General features: G+C 34.1%; 2 protein-coding genes across 2 annotated transcripts in view; one reads left to right on the forward strand and one right to left on the reverse strand.

Annotated features, from left to right (window-relative positions):
• Positions 1-1,290: 1,290 nt before the first annotated feature.
• CYP19A1 (cytochrome P450 family 19 subfamily A member 1) lies at positions 1,291-15,454 on the reverse strand. The gene is made up of 9 exons (XM_085303666.1): positions 15,094-15,454; positions 14,253-14,403; positions 10,845-10,999; positions 9,611-9,787; positions 8,757-8,871; positions 6,586-6,700; positions 5,858-6,020; positions 3,033-3,274; positions 1,291-1,542 (listed from the first exon to the last, which is right to left on the reverse strand). Exons 1-9 carry the CDS (start codon positions 15,233-15,235, stop codon positions 1,291-1,293), a joined length of 1,512 nt encoding a protein of 503 aa, XP_085159792.1. The 5' UTR covers positions 15,236-15,454.
• Positions 10,120-16,200, forward strand: part of GLDN (gliomedin) — a 57,413-nt gene continuing 51,332 nt past the window's right edge. Inside the window, exon 1 of the mRNA XM_085303404.1 lies at positions 10,120-10,287. The gene's annotated coding sequence lies outside the window, so the exon portion shown is untranslated. The remainder of the gene's footprint in view (positions 10,288-16,200) is intronic.

Below are 16,200 nucleotides of genomic sequence, written 5' to 3' on the forward strand. Positions count from 1 at the left end.
TTGAGACTTGCATCTTAGCTTGACTAGCTGAGTGAAGCCTGTTTGACCTTTTAAAAATGGCTAAATCTACCTAATCTACCTCCTAAGACAAAAAAATTTTTTTTTTCTTTTCTTTTTCTCCTTCCTCCTTTATAGTATTGGCTCTGCAGGTATGGAGCAAGATACTTGAGTAGGATAAAGCTCAGCGCTTTTCAGAAGCAGTGTGTGCATAATTAGGGAGGGACTTCTCCTCCTGCTATGGTGCAGGGAGGAGGTTGTTGGGGTGCAGGGAGCAATTCCAAATCTCACTCTCTGAAGTAGAGTGGAGCAATTAAAACCAGTTGGAAGCAGAATGTGATATTTAGGCAACTTAGGGAGAACTTGAACTTCTTTCACCAAACCTAGGTGAGATAGGAAAATTCTACAGTTAACTAGATAATGTAGAGCTGTGGGCACTCACCTTCTGTATAATACTGGCAGTAATGTTTCATGTTTATTACCTGATTCTCAGCTGGTCATCACTAGTGCAGGGTGAAGATGCTTAACAAATCTCTATGCAGGACTATGGGATTAAAGTTTTTAGATAAGTGGAACAACTTCTTCAACTTTTATGTTCCTTGGTGTTAAAATTACTATCACTACCAAAGCATATCTAATGCTGTAAGTCTTGGATATCTGTTTAATATGGCAGCAAAATATGGTAGAGAAAAATGTTTTGAATGACTTTATCTTAAATATATTGTAAATATTTTAGATTAATATTTTAGATGAAATTATTGTAGAAATGTTAATACTTGCGTTTTAGTATGATAGCTTTATGCTTTATAAATTGTTTCATACACCTGAAGACAGCTTTAGTATGAGTCATTCAAATGTTTTGGAAAATGGATAATTAGAGCATTTGTAGTAATCAGTTACAACTTTGGAATGGGGAAAAAACATATATAGTCTTGGAGTTAAATACACGTGGGTTGCTTTCACAATCCCTAAACCTCCGGTCTTATCCTGTTTGAAAAGCAAGGCAAAACTTGGCCTGAGCTTGATTCTTTTTTTGAAAGTAATCATGGATTCTGCACACAGCATGGCATCACCAGACAATAGCGCTATTTTGTGAATTTGATTATACTTTGCTATATCCAAACTGTGGCCAAAACATGGTTCTGCTGTGCAGGTGGAACAGGGATTCGCCTAGAGCCATGGTGATTTAGAGTGAATAAAAYGTTTTACTCCTTATGTTTACCTAGGAAAGGGAGCATTTTTTAATCTGTCTGTAGCTAGAAAGCTCTATAACTTTCACTCTGCTGATGTATTTCAGACATCCTGATTGTTATTTGTGGTACTTCTTGGTGTGAAAACCATCTCCAGCAAAGGCTCTTTTTCTTTTGGGTGCATGGATAAGTCATTATTTTTCTGGATGTTGTTAAGGCCTCTTCCTTTCATTGTCTGTACTCTGCACCGTCTCAGAAGAGTTACCAGAATCGCTTTCATCATTGCCATGGCAATAAACTTTCCTACACAGCCTCGAGGACCAAATCCAAATGGTTGGAAATAGCGTGAAGGAACCTGCATAGAATAACATGGGAACAAACTTGTAAGACGGATTTTTCAGAATCTTCAGAAAAATAGCCGAAATTATAATGGAAACCTGCAGTAAATATTTTCTGAGAAAAGTTGTGAGAAGAACATCTTTGGAGCAGTTATTTTGTTCCTTATTCTTGAGTTATATATTGACTACAAATACTGTTGCTTTGTTTTTTCTTACTCTTTGTGCTGAACACTCCCTCTTAATCAAGTCAGGCCAAAACACAGAAATACCTACAGGAGACATGCCATTTTAAATGCTAAGATAGCAGGAAATGTAAAGTTAAGTAGCTGAATTCTGCTTGTGTATTTCAGTTTATTCATCCAGTGAAATAAGAAATCTATTTTGATAGAAATAGCTTGAATGAAAATAATGGGCAAAACTGAGGRAATTATTCAGTGAATAGTTAGTTAAATAAACTAACTGTTGCTGTGTGTATGGCATACATGGTACTTATGGTTTTTTGGCAGGAAAACTGTGAAACTTGGAGGCATGTTTCTAGTTTGAATATTTTGAATATTTGAATATTTCATAATTTTAGCCCAGTCACTTGAATTGCAGTACCTTCCATTTCCATTTTCACTAGGTAACTTAGTCAAAACTGAGAAATTAAACTTRGAGTACAGTCTACAATCTTTCAATATGTTTTTAATCACTCCTGATAGCTATTACTGAACAAATATGTTTTTGGAAAACAATTATTAATTAGTAAACATAACAGCAAAGTTCTGAATGACAGAAAATAATCTGAAGGATGAGTTACAGAAATAGGGATTATTTTTTTAAAAAGTGTTATTGATACAGGACTCAGTACTGTAGTTTAAAGACAGTTTTAATGCTATTGGAACCCAGAAAAAAACTTATATTAAAAGGTTGTTCTGAACTGGGACTGAATTACTGAACATTTCCAGTACTGAGTGGATTAGAACTCAGAACTTGCATTTCAATCTATAAAGTTCAATCTAAAAATGTTTATTTTCATTTAGGAAAAGTAAAGAAATTTCTGTTTGAATACAATGGGCCAGCTAGATTTTCCATCTCTCAGGAGTTACTACTTCACCTACCCAGAGATTCCTCCTAGTGACTCAGCTCTGTGTACTGCTTGCATGGCTCTAACCTCCTAAAGCCCCCAATATTTTCCAGTATGAGGGGATATAATGGAAACTGTGTGTGTTTTGGACAGTTTTCAGCAAAAAGTTGTAATAAAAATTAAGATGTCTGGGAAACTCTTAATTTCAGTAACTTCATTCTTTTCTAATTAAAAGACACTTTGGTAAGAAAACTTCCTGCCAGCTCTAATAGAGATTAATTTCCTGCCAGCTCTAATAGAGATGTAGGATGAGCAGGATGAAGAGCTAGCTAGGCCCTTAGATACAGGGAAGACAGACTTATGATCAAAATAAGAGGAGGAAAATTTTTTCTGTAAGAAATAGTACCCTATGTTCTATAAGGGAAAAGACAAAAAACTTACATTCTTCTCAAAATTTTCAAGGGAAAACTCATTTGGCTTTGGGAAGAATTCAAGCTTATGCATACGTCCAATATTGAGAATAATATTTGTTCCCTTTTTCACAGGATATCCATCTATTACATCATCTTGTAAAGCTTTTCGCATGATCAAGTCCACAACTGGCTGGTATCTCATGCTCTCATAAATAAAATTTTCCACAATTTTTAAGTTCGGCATGTCATCACTCTGTATATCTCTGTCACCTTGAGGAATAAAACAGATAACAAAGAAGTTGTTTATGAATTTCACAGCTTCATCATACAAATACCAAAAAATTTTGGAAGGTTCTCAGTTCTTTGCATGGTAGGTAGGATTTAATGGCTTCCATRTAACTTGGTATGGGCTCATATACCAGGGAAACCTGTTATATTGTTTATCAGCACAAGTCCTAACTTAATAACCTACGATCTGTGCCAGAGCTCTTCCTTTTTATACATCGTAAGTCTCTGTCTTGCTTTCTTACAATAAAACTCCAAAGGCTTCCCTGGCTCTGTGAACTGACAGCAGATGAAATCTGGAAATAGTTGACCAATGGCAGAAGATGACTTTGTAGGGACCTTGGATTTTCACTGTAAGATTGGGCTTTGCTGGATATACGGCTAGGTCTTAGTGTGATCTGGCAATTTCAGTTAGCCTGAATAAGTTTCTCCTGGTGTGATTCCTTCAGCAGCAGTGCCAGTGCAGCCTACCAGCAATGTGACATACTACCAGTGTGAAAGTGTCACCTCAATTAGTTGCAAGCTACATGCAGCTCAAGAGCTACAGGTCGATCACTGCAGTGGTAAGTTTCTGAAGCAAGAAGACACCTTTGCTATCCCAGTTGGTCATTTGCTGATGGAAARACAACAATGTCCTATTGCCTTCTCATTTCAAGGCTACCAGAAAGGAGAGAAGGTGAATGGAAAAGTAGTCAACTCCGACAACAATAAAATATTTATTCATCTGGGTGGAAATGGAAAATTCCTCCACTCTTAGATCAAATAAAATCAAACCTACTCTTAGTTCATATCATTGATATGTTCTACTTCCATATAGCTTGTCTTCTGGTAATGTTTTTAGTCCTTCTGGAAACTTCTATGTTGTTCTATACTGATGCTGCAAAAAAGTCAGCCAAAAAACCTGCCTGCTGGCTGAGTTTTCTTTAGAAAATTCCTGGGTGCCTTCCTTGTCCAGGTCTGCATTTCTAGAGGTACTACATTATATTTCTAGAGATTCTGATTCCCAATTTGAAAATTTTGAAATCTCTAGAGGGTTCTTTAAAGTTCCACAAATGGAATTACTGCTCTCCACCAACTTATGCTTCTTTTAAATTCAGGAAATTGCAGATCTCTGCTATTTTATTACATTTTAGCTAGCTATTGAATTAGTGACATCTTAGTAGTTTGTTACCTTTTCATTGAAATGTAAAGTAATAGTTTTGAAAAGTGAAGAAATGTAGATAGAATGTATTGATGTCTTGGCAGTTTCTGGAATGATTTGAAATCTGAACTTTAGAAAAAATAATTGTAACTCTTGCTTTTCAGTCAGTTACTCAGAAGTATTTCTTGGTAGAAAAGGCTTAATTTAATCTGGAGTCTATTGTATACAGTCTGAAATGAGAAAGTTTATAAAATCAGAGACCTTTTTGCACCAAAGGAACGGTGCAGCGCAAAGGCTAGATGTTACTCTAGGAAGCTAACTATGTCAAAGACTTATAACTTATTAAATTAGTTCTATCTCTTCAAGCTACACAATACTTCCTGAAGAAAACACTGGTGCATAAGAAATTGTAAAGAGACAGTTTATTTTAGCAAACTTTAAGATTGAAATACTCTGTCACAGACAGATTTTGCTGAGGCATTTTATAGTGACAGGTCTCTGTCATCTGTGTCTGACTTCTGGTGTCATTTTGCATCTGAGCACTGTTATGAAGTCAAGTATAGTTGTGAAAAGAACCATTTCAGCTATACATTAGTGCAACTTTTGCTCTTACAGATTACAGGATTCAACATTTTTGTTAAAGTCAACAAGCTGATACAAAACTTCACTTTGCTGGATTCAAGGTTACAAGGTTTCAGGCCAGTGAGAAAAAAAGCCATGTATTTAAAACTTAAAGTAAGAGTACCTTAATAAAAGAGCAAATGATTTGTTACATACTTTTCAGTGTCTAACTGACCAGGAGTAAATACTGGAAAAGGATGAATGAAATTATTTATCTATATAGTTCTGTTGGATATTCAGGCTTTGACTGAAGGCTAGAGAAAGGGAGGATGAGAAGTTTGGAATATTTTGACTGTGTTTTGAAGGGTTAGTCATTAGTATTTAAAGAGGAGACYAGTTGGAGATTAAAATGGAATGAGAGCAGAATGTGATACGAAATTTTAATTTTGCTTAATCTTGCTATTCTATAGTCATAGTGAAACTTAGTTGAGTATGTTCTGTATATTCATAGGGAAATATTGGTGATTAGAAGTATCTGAAATGAGTTTTTTCTTTTGTTGCTTTAAGGTAAATTGAGAATAATTTCAYTGGAAGTTAAAAGGTAATTTGCAGTACTCTTCCAGAGGGGTGAATTTAGCACATTTTTTTAACAGATTGTCAATTCTGATTATTCCTATCTGAAATTAAAAATAGTTCATCTTCCTTTATTTGCTTTTGAATAAAAAGCCCTTTACATATGATAGTTCATATACTTTGCCACATATTAGAAGAATATCTTAGAATTTTCAGCCTTAGATAATGGAAATCAGATCACTGCTGAAGCAAAATTGTATTCCAGCATCACAAACTTTGCAGCTTCTGCTTACCCATAACAGTTTCAATTTCTCTTATCATCTCCTCTTCCACTGCGGGGTGCTCTGCAATCAGTATTAGCATAAAGAAGAGAGTCACGGACAGAGTATCAGGAGCAGCAATCATCATCTCCAGCACACACTGGTTCACATTCTCTGCAGTCAAATCTCCTCGGTTCTGAAAAATGAAAAGGGGAAAATGTTGATTACTGACCTTTGATGCCAACAGAAGGTCTTACAGCAGTAAGAAGGGAAGGATCTAGAATATACACTTAAACAAAAATTCAAACCTTGCCCTTCAATCTCATATGCTAGATAGCATTTACTTTTTGTCTTTCAGGGAAAAAACGAAAACCCATGTGTTAATGGGTGTATATGATCTTACAGAAAAGCAAACGTTAGTTCTTAGCTCAGATCCTTATTGATTTATTATTTTTCCTCACAAAGTTTTTGAGCTGTCAGGGATTATGCAGAGTTAGGGTTTACATATAATTTGRTGTCTTTGTGAGCAAAAGGTGATATACTAAGATAAAAGTTAGACTAGCACTTCTTCCTGAAGATGCAACTGTTCAATGTTTGAATTGCTCTTATGGTATCACTAGGGCTAGTTAGTTTGTATCTCTTTAAGATTACATGACTTTCAGATAGATACAGGATTTGCAGCTTAAACTTAGTGTACCATTACTAACTGGTAAAAGTTAGAAAATTCAAAGTTATCGGTGTTTTGAGTACGTTGCCAATACCTGTGCAAAAATCAGCTGAGATGCAAAGTCCGTGTGATCATCTAACTTTTCAACAGTGGAGAGCTTTTGTCGTTTCTGTTCTATTAAGATTTCCATTGCTCCTTTCAAATCCTTGCTGAAAACAGATAAAATCTGTAATGGTAAATATCTGCAAACTTTTAGTATATGCTAGGATATGATGAGAAACTTAGAGGTTATACCAATAAAAACATCTAGGAGTTGAAGAAACAGTATTCTAAGAATGGTGGAATAGTAAAACAAGGCAGATTGCCTCTAGTATTCAAAAAAGTTGCTGCTGCTCTTGCAGTGAATTCATGAGTACTGAATTTCTGCGTTCCAAAAAATTACATAAGTGAAGATTGTAGAATTGCAGATATTCCATCAAAGAACAACAACAATACAGATACTCGAGTAGTAAAAAACTGAGACCTGTATTAGCTTTGAAAAATGTTTCCCAAGGAATTTCATGAACTGACTTAATACTGAGAGAAGTCATATTTTCCTTTATTTGTTACAAATTATTTGTTAGTTTTGACTGAAATCTTGCTTTACATGGGACAGACTGAAATAGATGAAAATGTCTGCACATAACAAATGGAAGTTTTTTAAAGAGTTACTAACAGTTTCAAAGTTTATTTGCTTTTATTTTATATTTTATTATCACTTAGTAAATGAACTTAGAAAAATGTGAAGGCTAGTTGTTAGAAAAATACAGAGGAAATGATACTATATTTATGGTAGACTTGGTCTGTTTTTTCACATTTATATACTCAGCAATACTTCATCAACAATTTATATTTCAGTAGTAGAAAAACAACAAAGTGAAAATTTTTACTGGCTTTTTCTGGATTTTCCATTAGCTATAGATTTGAATGGAATGTTTTGTGAAACGTATTTTGAAAAGCCACATAAAAAGATCCTGGATGAAGTCCTCGAGTTTTCCATTTTTTGATGCTTTTTGTTGCTAGCTTGGAAAATTTGATTCGCTTTATGAGACTAAATGCATTTTAAAACTTCAAATATGGTAGGGTTTTCATTTGAAATAACACATTTCTTAGCCATTGGAAGTAGAGGATGGCCCTTCTTCCCAACTTTATCAGCAGAATATCAGAAGTGATGGTATGCTATGATTGTCTTTTGCTTTGAAATCCAACAATCTGTATCATTTTTGCAGTAGGAATTTGTTAATATGTCCATTTTAATGTGATTGGTTCATATGGACTCATATGGACTTTCTAGTTATAACTAGRTATTTAAAATTAGATAATATTAGAATTACAGGAAAAAGTAGTGACTATTTCCATAAAATAAACTGTCTAGGAAATGTTAGAAGGTAAATTCTGTTTGTAAGGAGGTTGTCATTTACTTCCAATGAACTTCCTTCTTTCTCTTAAATGCCTTATGTTATATAGTTGTGTCCAAACAATTTATCACACATGCTTTGTAACAAGTACTTTCTCAAACTAGATGGACTTTGAATCCAAAATGAATGAAGTGCCATTTCTTTTTATAGCGAGTTCTCTTCTGGCAGAAGGAAGTAAATGAGATCATTGGAATAGAAGACACGTTTTGTGTTTTTGCAAACAGACAGATGACAAAAAGTACTTGTTCTTTATATTAAAAAAAAAAAAATCCTGAAATGGATTATCATGCTAAACACTAAGTTTTAACTCAAAAATGCACATTGCAAACACCAATAAAGTAGGATTATACCAAGGTGTTACCTGTCTTTTGTGACAATGTCATGAATTCAGATGCGATTTCTTGTTTTCAGGAACTGACGATCTGTAGCCTGCATTTGACTCTTCTTGACTAGGTAGCAAATGTAATTTTACCCCCTAAGGAGACTTTTCCTTGCCTGTTTGAATTGAACCAGTTATTTCAATTTGTTTTCATACTTGAAGTGGCATTAACTAATATTTTGGTGGGTAAATTAGGACTGAATAGGCAAAGGCTTTAAATGATTCCCTCAGATCAGCCACTTGTAGCATCAGCAGCAAATCTTGTCCTGTTGCTCTCTTGGATCTGCAGATAAAGTAGACCTTCACCAGAAACCTTTGCAAGTTTAACTATTTATTTATTTTCTAAAGAAGGAGAGCAAAATACTAAGGAAGATTTTCCTAGAGAGAAAGAATCTTATTCAAATGATCTGTAAAACTGCTGATACTTACGCTGCCTCTTCGTATTTCTTGCACAGCCAAGAAATCTTAAAAAAGATATCAGGCTTTAATAAAAGTGCTTGCCAAGCATCAAAGTAGTTCTGAATCTTAAGCACGATGGCACTTTCTGAAAACAAAAGTTAACAAACATCAGTACAAAATGTTAACTTTAATAGCCAAATAACACAAGTGCTTCAGAAAAATGAATAATGAGTTTCTGCTCTTACTTCCACTAAGGTTATGAAAATTTGATGAACGTTTTGTTTTAATGTATGGTAGATAATGTTAGGAAATATTTGTAGCACACTGTAAAAAAAAGGTACAGTTCTTTGTTAAAACTCATTTTAGGCAGCTAAAAGAAGACAGTGGTGTGACAACCAGAGCCAAATCCTTTCCCCTGGTGGTGCTTTAGAAGAGTTCTATYGCAGCATCTTGAAATGGGGTAATCTACACATCATAAGATTAATTCTCTSAAATGTTTTTGAGAGTGAAGGAAGATAGAAGACTGAGAATTTGTAAGGCGAACTTTTCAATGCAGCCGTTTAGCTAGGTGGAAAGATTTCTGATTCTTACATTCATATATACATGCATGGGATTGTACCAGCTCAGTGCATAAAAGTCTCTGTAGATGCCACTGTTTACTTCAGATAAGTGTGACAAGCTGAATACATGTTTTTGGTCACATAAAGTTCTCTTTTATAACTAGAATYATCCATCATTAAACCAATATCAACTGATGATTTGATAATTGAATAGTCTGCTTGTGCAATTTTATGTAACAAAATTTTTGAGTGATGTCAATGAGAAGTTTTTCTTGGATATGCATTTTAGATCCATGACAAGGTATAGGAATAAAGGTGCAGTACCATCCAAAGGGATCCCTAGAAATAGCTTGTTAGACGTGTCAAGCATGATCCGTCTCATAAGATTCAACGCGTTGATGTTTCCCATTTCAGTAGTCACCTCCTCCAGCTTGTCCAGATGATCAGTTGTTGATTCAACACAAATCGCTATCATACGTACAAGACCAGGACCGGATAGAGCTGAAATACATATGCAAAATGATCAAAGGACTGATGAATTTTCATAACTTTTTAATAATCTATTTGTTGACAATAAAGTTCCCAATAAAATGTAAAGCATTATAATCTAAGTGACTAGAATATTACGATTTTGAAACTTACTGATTTAACATCCTCTGTAAGAAAAATGTAAACATTTATAGTTAAAATGTCAAGAAGGAAATGACATCCAGTAGGAAAGGCTTAAGCGTCAGAAGCCCAGACACGAATGAAATAATATAGGAAACTTGAAACAACAGATTATTAATTTCTCTAAGATCTTATGCCATTTTATTTTTCTTATTCAGGTTCCAGAGTTGCTATTGTAAACTACTGCAGTCTCAGCTGATGAGAATCTTCTGAACTGTGAAGTTTGCGGAACAACAAAGCAGTGAAGTATGGCAGTTTTTTAGGAAAAATGATAGATCATTGGAAGTAGCTAATTCTAAAGATYTGCAAAATTTCCAGTTTGTGGAAACAAGGTGAGTCCAGAAATTACAGATTTAAATAGTAACACAGTGTGTTTTAGAATTGATGTGTAGTTTCTTATTTGAGTTCAAAATAGTTATATTAATTTATATAATCTTTTTATTTCTTATTTAGGCTTGTTACTACATTGTTTCCTAGTGTATTAAATGGATTAATAGATAGTGCTGCTGTGCAGATCTAAATTTGTTTTTTCAATTCGAGCAAGAGAGAAAATTCTCTGAACTCGTCTGAAGCTGGGATGGGAAGTGGTAGAGACATGTATGTAACTGTCAGTTGAACTAGTATGTATGCTAGATTTTAAATGTAAAAACACTTGAAACTGTGGTCATCATTTAATTTTACTTTAATCATAATAGATTAAGACTCTGCAAGACCATTTCAAATAACATACCAAGCAAGGTGAGTGTGAAAGAACACATGCAATKAAATATTTCTGTGGGAAAAGGGAGAACTGCTTTCTGTAATTTAATTATGAAAAGAACAAACAGCATTTCCTAACAAGTAGATTGTATGCCTAAGTGATGCAGTATATTAATGCACATTGAATTACCTTTGGTGAAAAAAGGTCGAATTTCTTTCCAGTGTGCTGGGTTGTTATTAAAAATTATCCCATTTTCATACATGCCAATGCATTGTAATCCAAGCTTACTTCCAAATCGAGAAACATAGTGCCAATGTTTCATAACATGGAACACACTTGAGGATCTGGAAAAGAAAAGTGTGTGGATTTTTTTTAATGTTTCATTAATATATATAGAATTTTTATTCTGACTTGCTGTAGTTGCTCTGAAGTCCTGACCTGCTTTTTTGAGACAGCAATCTCAGTGTAGCAGAGATACAATACTTGACATTCAGCGTTATTCCTTTTACATGGTTAAAAAACTTGACAATAAAATGACTTCAGAATGTATATTAGAGCAATAATGTATTCCATAAAGGTTTGAACCTACTTTTTAATGAAAATGCAGATGACTACCATAAGATTTTAATCTCAACACTATATATACATAAACACTCATAGAAACATGATATATAGTATAAGGTGATGTCCAATGTCAGATGTTTCGGAATATAAGGTAAAATGTTTTAATGATATTTTATATATTACTGTAAAATGGAATTCTTTTTCTAACCTCTGGTCTGTGGTATTAGTGGGGTGGGGTTTTTTTTTTTTTTTTTTTTTGATACTTGATTTATGATTCCTTAAAAAATTCTGGCAAACATGGTATTCAAATCTACTGACAGGTGGCGTGCTTTTTAGAAACACTAGAGGAGTATTCTTCAGGTGCTCAGAACACAGGTTGAAAACTGCTGCCATGGAAAATTATAGATTGCATTATGAAACAAAACATGAGGCCGGATACATATATCATGTAAAGGATAAGGTAGTATAACTGAAGATAACGTGTTTAACATATATATAGGTTTCTAATCCTTTTATGCTAACTTTGCAGTTGATTTCTCAGCTGACTCATGCATTTACAGAAGTGTTAAACATTCCATGCTACCAATTTGCCTTATCCTTGGCAAATATTTTGGGAGAAAAGGTGTATCCGTAAATATACATATCTGTACATAGAAAATTACTGCAAATAACTTGTCCAAAAATATGGTATCTGTTACTTAGACAAGGAAAAGAAATACTTTTTTGCTTGTAGGCAGTAACTGGGTGGGTTTTAGGTAATATGCTTTCTAATTTTCACTCAAGTGCATTAAAGGAGCACAAATAAATTATGCTTATCTTGATGTGCTCAATATTTGTGTATTCAAGACTTCAGAGATCTTTGATTTAAAATAAGCCAGTTATAAATATGGCAGCTGATAACACTTAATCACGTGTATTAAATTTTAGCTATACTTTTTAAAGCTATTTGTTAACTCCCAGATGCATATAGAAAGCATGAATATATGCATCACTTATAATGCAGCATCATAATATTAACAAATAGAATTATTTGTACATAAAAATATTAAATTGAAAAAGAAGCTTTGTAATACCAAACATGTGGCATAAATATTCCTAAAATAGAAACGTAGGGAAATTCAAGATATATACTTCTTCTCTCTTTTTGATTGACAAATTTATTTAAACATTACTAGTTGTGACCAGCATTATTGCTTTAAAATATAATTCCCTTTAGAGGGAGCTAGCATCTTAGAAATGCTGATCTGATGACAACGTAAACAATCAAAGCTAACAAAAAGATGAACATAGATTAAAATTGTACAGTAAGCTACTTTCTATATGACGTTGYATACTCCGTGGACCAAGTCCTAGATTTCTTATTCTGGGTTAATTATTCTTTAGTGAGGCAAATTACGTGGGAATTTTGCTATTGGTCTCAGCAGTATTAGGTTTTCACTGTAGTTTTGCATGAGCAGAGATCAATTAATGCCAATATACTAAATGATGCAAATGAACCAACACAGAGTAAGGATTAGGATAGAAACAGAGGAGTGTGCCTGCAGCTCCTTGCAAGGAGCGGAGCATATTCTCTTTTTAGTATGCTTCACATTTCCACTTATCTATAGAGGAGACACATAATAGAGTATCAAGGAATGATTTTGAGATATGACCTTGTATAAGCATGTATTCCCTATAAAACAATTCAGTGAAGTCCTCCAAAAGACACTGTGTGTGACAAAGACAATCCTTCTCTGTGTGTGTTAAATATCAATGTGATTACAACTGACACTAAAAAAATCATGTGGTGTTGGTAGAAACAGTATACCTTTTACTGAAGTCAGGCTATGTTTAGTTTTGCGTTGAATTTATGGCCCACTCTGAAAACTTGATTCTATGATATTGTTAACAATGTGAAATAATAAAAATGTTAAATACTAGTTCTCCATGTGCTGTCTGTGCTTTTAAGCAGAACTGTTTGAAGAAAAGTAATGTACTAACCACAAAGTCTGATGCATCTATGGCATTATTTTTTGTCAGCATTTCTGAGGAGTTGCTAATCAGGTGACAGAGGAATGTAAGAGAGTGATAAGAGTTTATATGATCAAAATATTATACATTATATTGTTATATTACATTATATTATTATGGCATTTATAAGATCAAAACATTATACAGACACTAAGTAATTAATCTTTATAAAACCTATATAAACTAGGAGAGTAAATAGCTTTCCTATCACGATTACCTTTTACAGAGGTAAAACAAGAGATGAAGCTGACTTGCCCAAATCCACATGACAAATCCTGTCTTAGAGACTTCCATACTATGTTGTCTTTCATAAACTCTAACATAATGAGAGAGCTGAATATGGATTGATATGCTAGTAAAAAGATTGTGATTCTTAACCATTATGCGTGGAAAACATTTTGTTACTTTTTCTGTTCATGGCATAATTCATGAGSATCCAGAAGATCCAATGCAAAAAGTGAGCAGACATCCACTGGAAGTAATAAAGCAATAGACTGCAGTTCAGCATTATGTTTAATGCTGTTTGTAATTGAAATCTGTGATTAGCCCCATTAATTGCAGTGGAATTATCATGATCCTATAATATTGCATTTGCTTAATTACCTTCCTGAACTACAGCCATAATCTTCAGGCATTACTCTAATTTTAAGGAGAACCTAAATAAGAACAAAGGAAACTAAAAATTGGCTTAATTATACATTGCAGTCAATCAGTCTAGGTTCCTCTATAGTATGTTATCCTAACATTACATGCAGTAGTGAAAAAGATATTAAACATTTTTTAAGGTTGGGGCTATAATGCTTGATCTTCCATCGCTAACAAAATGAGAGAAACCACATGGATTTCAAAAATAGACTCTTTAAAAAAAACTAAAAAATTAGAAAAAGATCTGTGAATAGCAGAAAGTAAAAGATTTGTATTAAGATAATTTTTGAAAATAATACTAATTATACTTTAGAAAATATAGCAAAAAGGTAAAAATATCAGAAAGCTCTTCATATTATTAAAGAGAGAAATATTTACTTGCTAATTATGAATGTTTCTTCCCCGCTGATCCAAACTCTCACAAATTCTCCATATGTCTTATTGTAGTAGTTGCAGGCTTTACCTACTCCCATCCAGAGAAATCTGCCATGTGAAATGAGGGGACCAATTCCCATACAGTATCCGGGCCCTGAGAAATAGGATAAGAAAAATATGATCTTAGCAATGCTCAGTGACAGAATATGTCTCTGAGCATCACCCTTTTCAAAAGACGTTTTTTTTACATTGTCGTCAAGATCTGCATTGGACACTTTACATAAAATTGCCTTCTGAAGTTCTGCCTTGGAAAAATTTGCATCTATGTTGTTGAAACCCCATTTAATACCCGTGGAAGCCTACAGTCTATCCAATGCGCATGCCACACACTACATTCAAAGTTTCTTTGTGCAAACTCAGATTGCTGCTTTCAGATTGCTTACCTTTGAAGGAATAATGGCTTGATCTCTGAAAGAAGAAATGATCTAGAAAAAATGCACATGGTGTATTCATTTGTGACTTTAACAAATCTTTTGAGTGATCTTGGCTGAGTTTATGTTCAAGTGTCATAGTAACATCTACAAAAGTCAACATCCTTTTGCTGTAAGTGAATTAATTACATTTCTTTAATGGCAGAGTAAGAAAATGGATATTTAAAGAAAAACGCATTTTAGTCCTGTGGACTTGTAAAAACAGTGTGCTAAAGTAGCAACTACAAATGGAGTAAAATGCAGTTAGTCAACAAAGTTCTCAACTCCTCCTGCTATGTCTGAACATCAAATTTCCCTCTTAGCAAGTGGATAGGGCAGGAGATATCTTACATACATAGCTAAAATTAGTTTACCTGGTATTGATGATGTTTCTTCATGATTCCATATTAGAAATAAAAAGCACATGAGAAGGAATATGGGCACTGTGGCCATTGGCATCACGTCTGGTAGCAGGCTGGTGATGTAGTGCATTGGATTCAGAGTTTCCAGTATCATCTTTTCCAAGAGATTCTGCTTTGGTTTATACAGAAAAAGGTGGAAAGAGGTGGAGTTTTCCAAACTCAAAGAGATATTCAGCTTTAGTAGGTATCTCACAATCCCTTTGTAGGTCCTGTAAATGAGCAAATTAGCTCTTGTAGTAGCTTTATATTATAATGAGCCTGGCTGCCTGGAGTGTTTGCCAAGACGAGCTACATCACAAGTCAAAACAGACATGCAGCAGACACTCTTTTTGCTTGGAAATCACAAAACTTTTCTGACCTTGGTATTGAAGCTTAGTTTTGGATACTTTGGCTGATAGAAATTTTATCTCTGATACTGCCTTTACTGGCCAATACTGAGGTTTACTCCTTGCAAATTTCTAACCAAAACATAAGAAATYAAACTGTCAGCACATGTGGAAGCACTGAATGAGTTCACTTGCAAGCTTTCATCTCTGTTACTTACCCTTCTTACTTCCTATATACCTGTAGTGTTTGTTAAAGTCTGTGGATTTCCGTAGTAACTGCATTGTGTTTTTCAGGAAACAGATGCACTGTACCTCAAACTGTTGGCTGAACCACAGTTTTAGGTGTTTTGTTTTGTTTTTCAAATCAGCTTCTGAGTGTGGTGTAATGCATTGCACTTCTTTATGGTTCTTCTGCTAAGTATTTGGAAAAATACAGTGTTTATTGTAACAAATAAGATCATGGATTGCCTGATGCCATATTTTTCTTCGGGCAGCAACTGGTACTTGGCGAAGGAAAGGAAAACCAAATAAATGCACAGATCTGTCATGTAAAGGGAAGTAGAAGGATTCCTTCAAAGTCATTTTGCATGTTTTTGAATTTAAGTCATAAAATATGAGAAGTGATTGTACCTGAGAAAGAAGATGTTACGTGAATGAGAATCTGCCTTGTTGCTTGTATCTTCACAGTAATAAATCTATACCTTCTTAATAAATGAACATCTTTTTAATTCTG

Source organism: Rhea americana, unplaced genomic scaffold, assembly GCF_003343005.1.
Source record: "Rhea americana isolate MKP2758 unplaced genomic scaffold, rheAme1 scaffold_2, whole genome shotgun sequence".
NCBI lineage: Eukaryota > Metazoa > Chordata > Aves > Rheiformes > Rheidae > Rhea > Rhea americana.

What these genes read in the sequence shown, in the direction of transcription:
- CYP19A1 (XM_085303666.1), bottom strand. Translation starts at nt 15,235, where the DNA reads ATGATACTGGAAACTCTGAATCCAATGCACTACATCACCAGCCTGCTA. An exon ending in AGAAACATCATCAATACCAG is followed by an intron (nt 14,404 to 15,093) that starts GTAAACTAATTT and finishes CCTATTTCTCAG; the next exon opens with GGCCCGGATACTGTATGGGA. An exon ending in AGAAATTGAAACTGTTATGG is followed by an intron (nt 3,275 to 5,857) that starts GTAAGCAGAAGC and finishes TTATTCCTCAAG; the next exon opens with GTGACAGAGATATACAGAGT.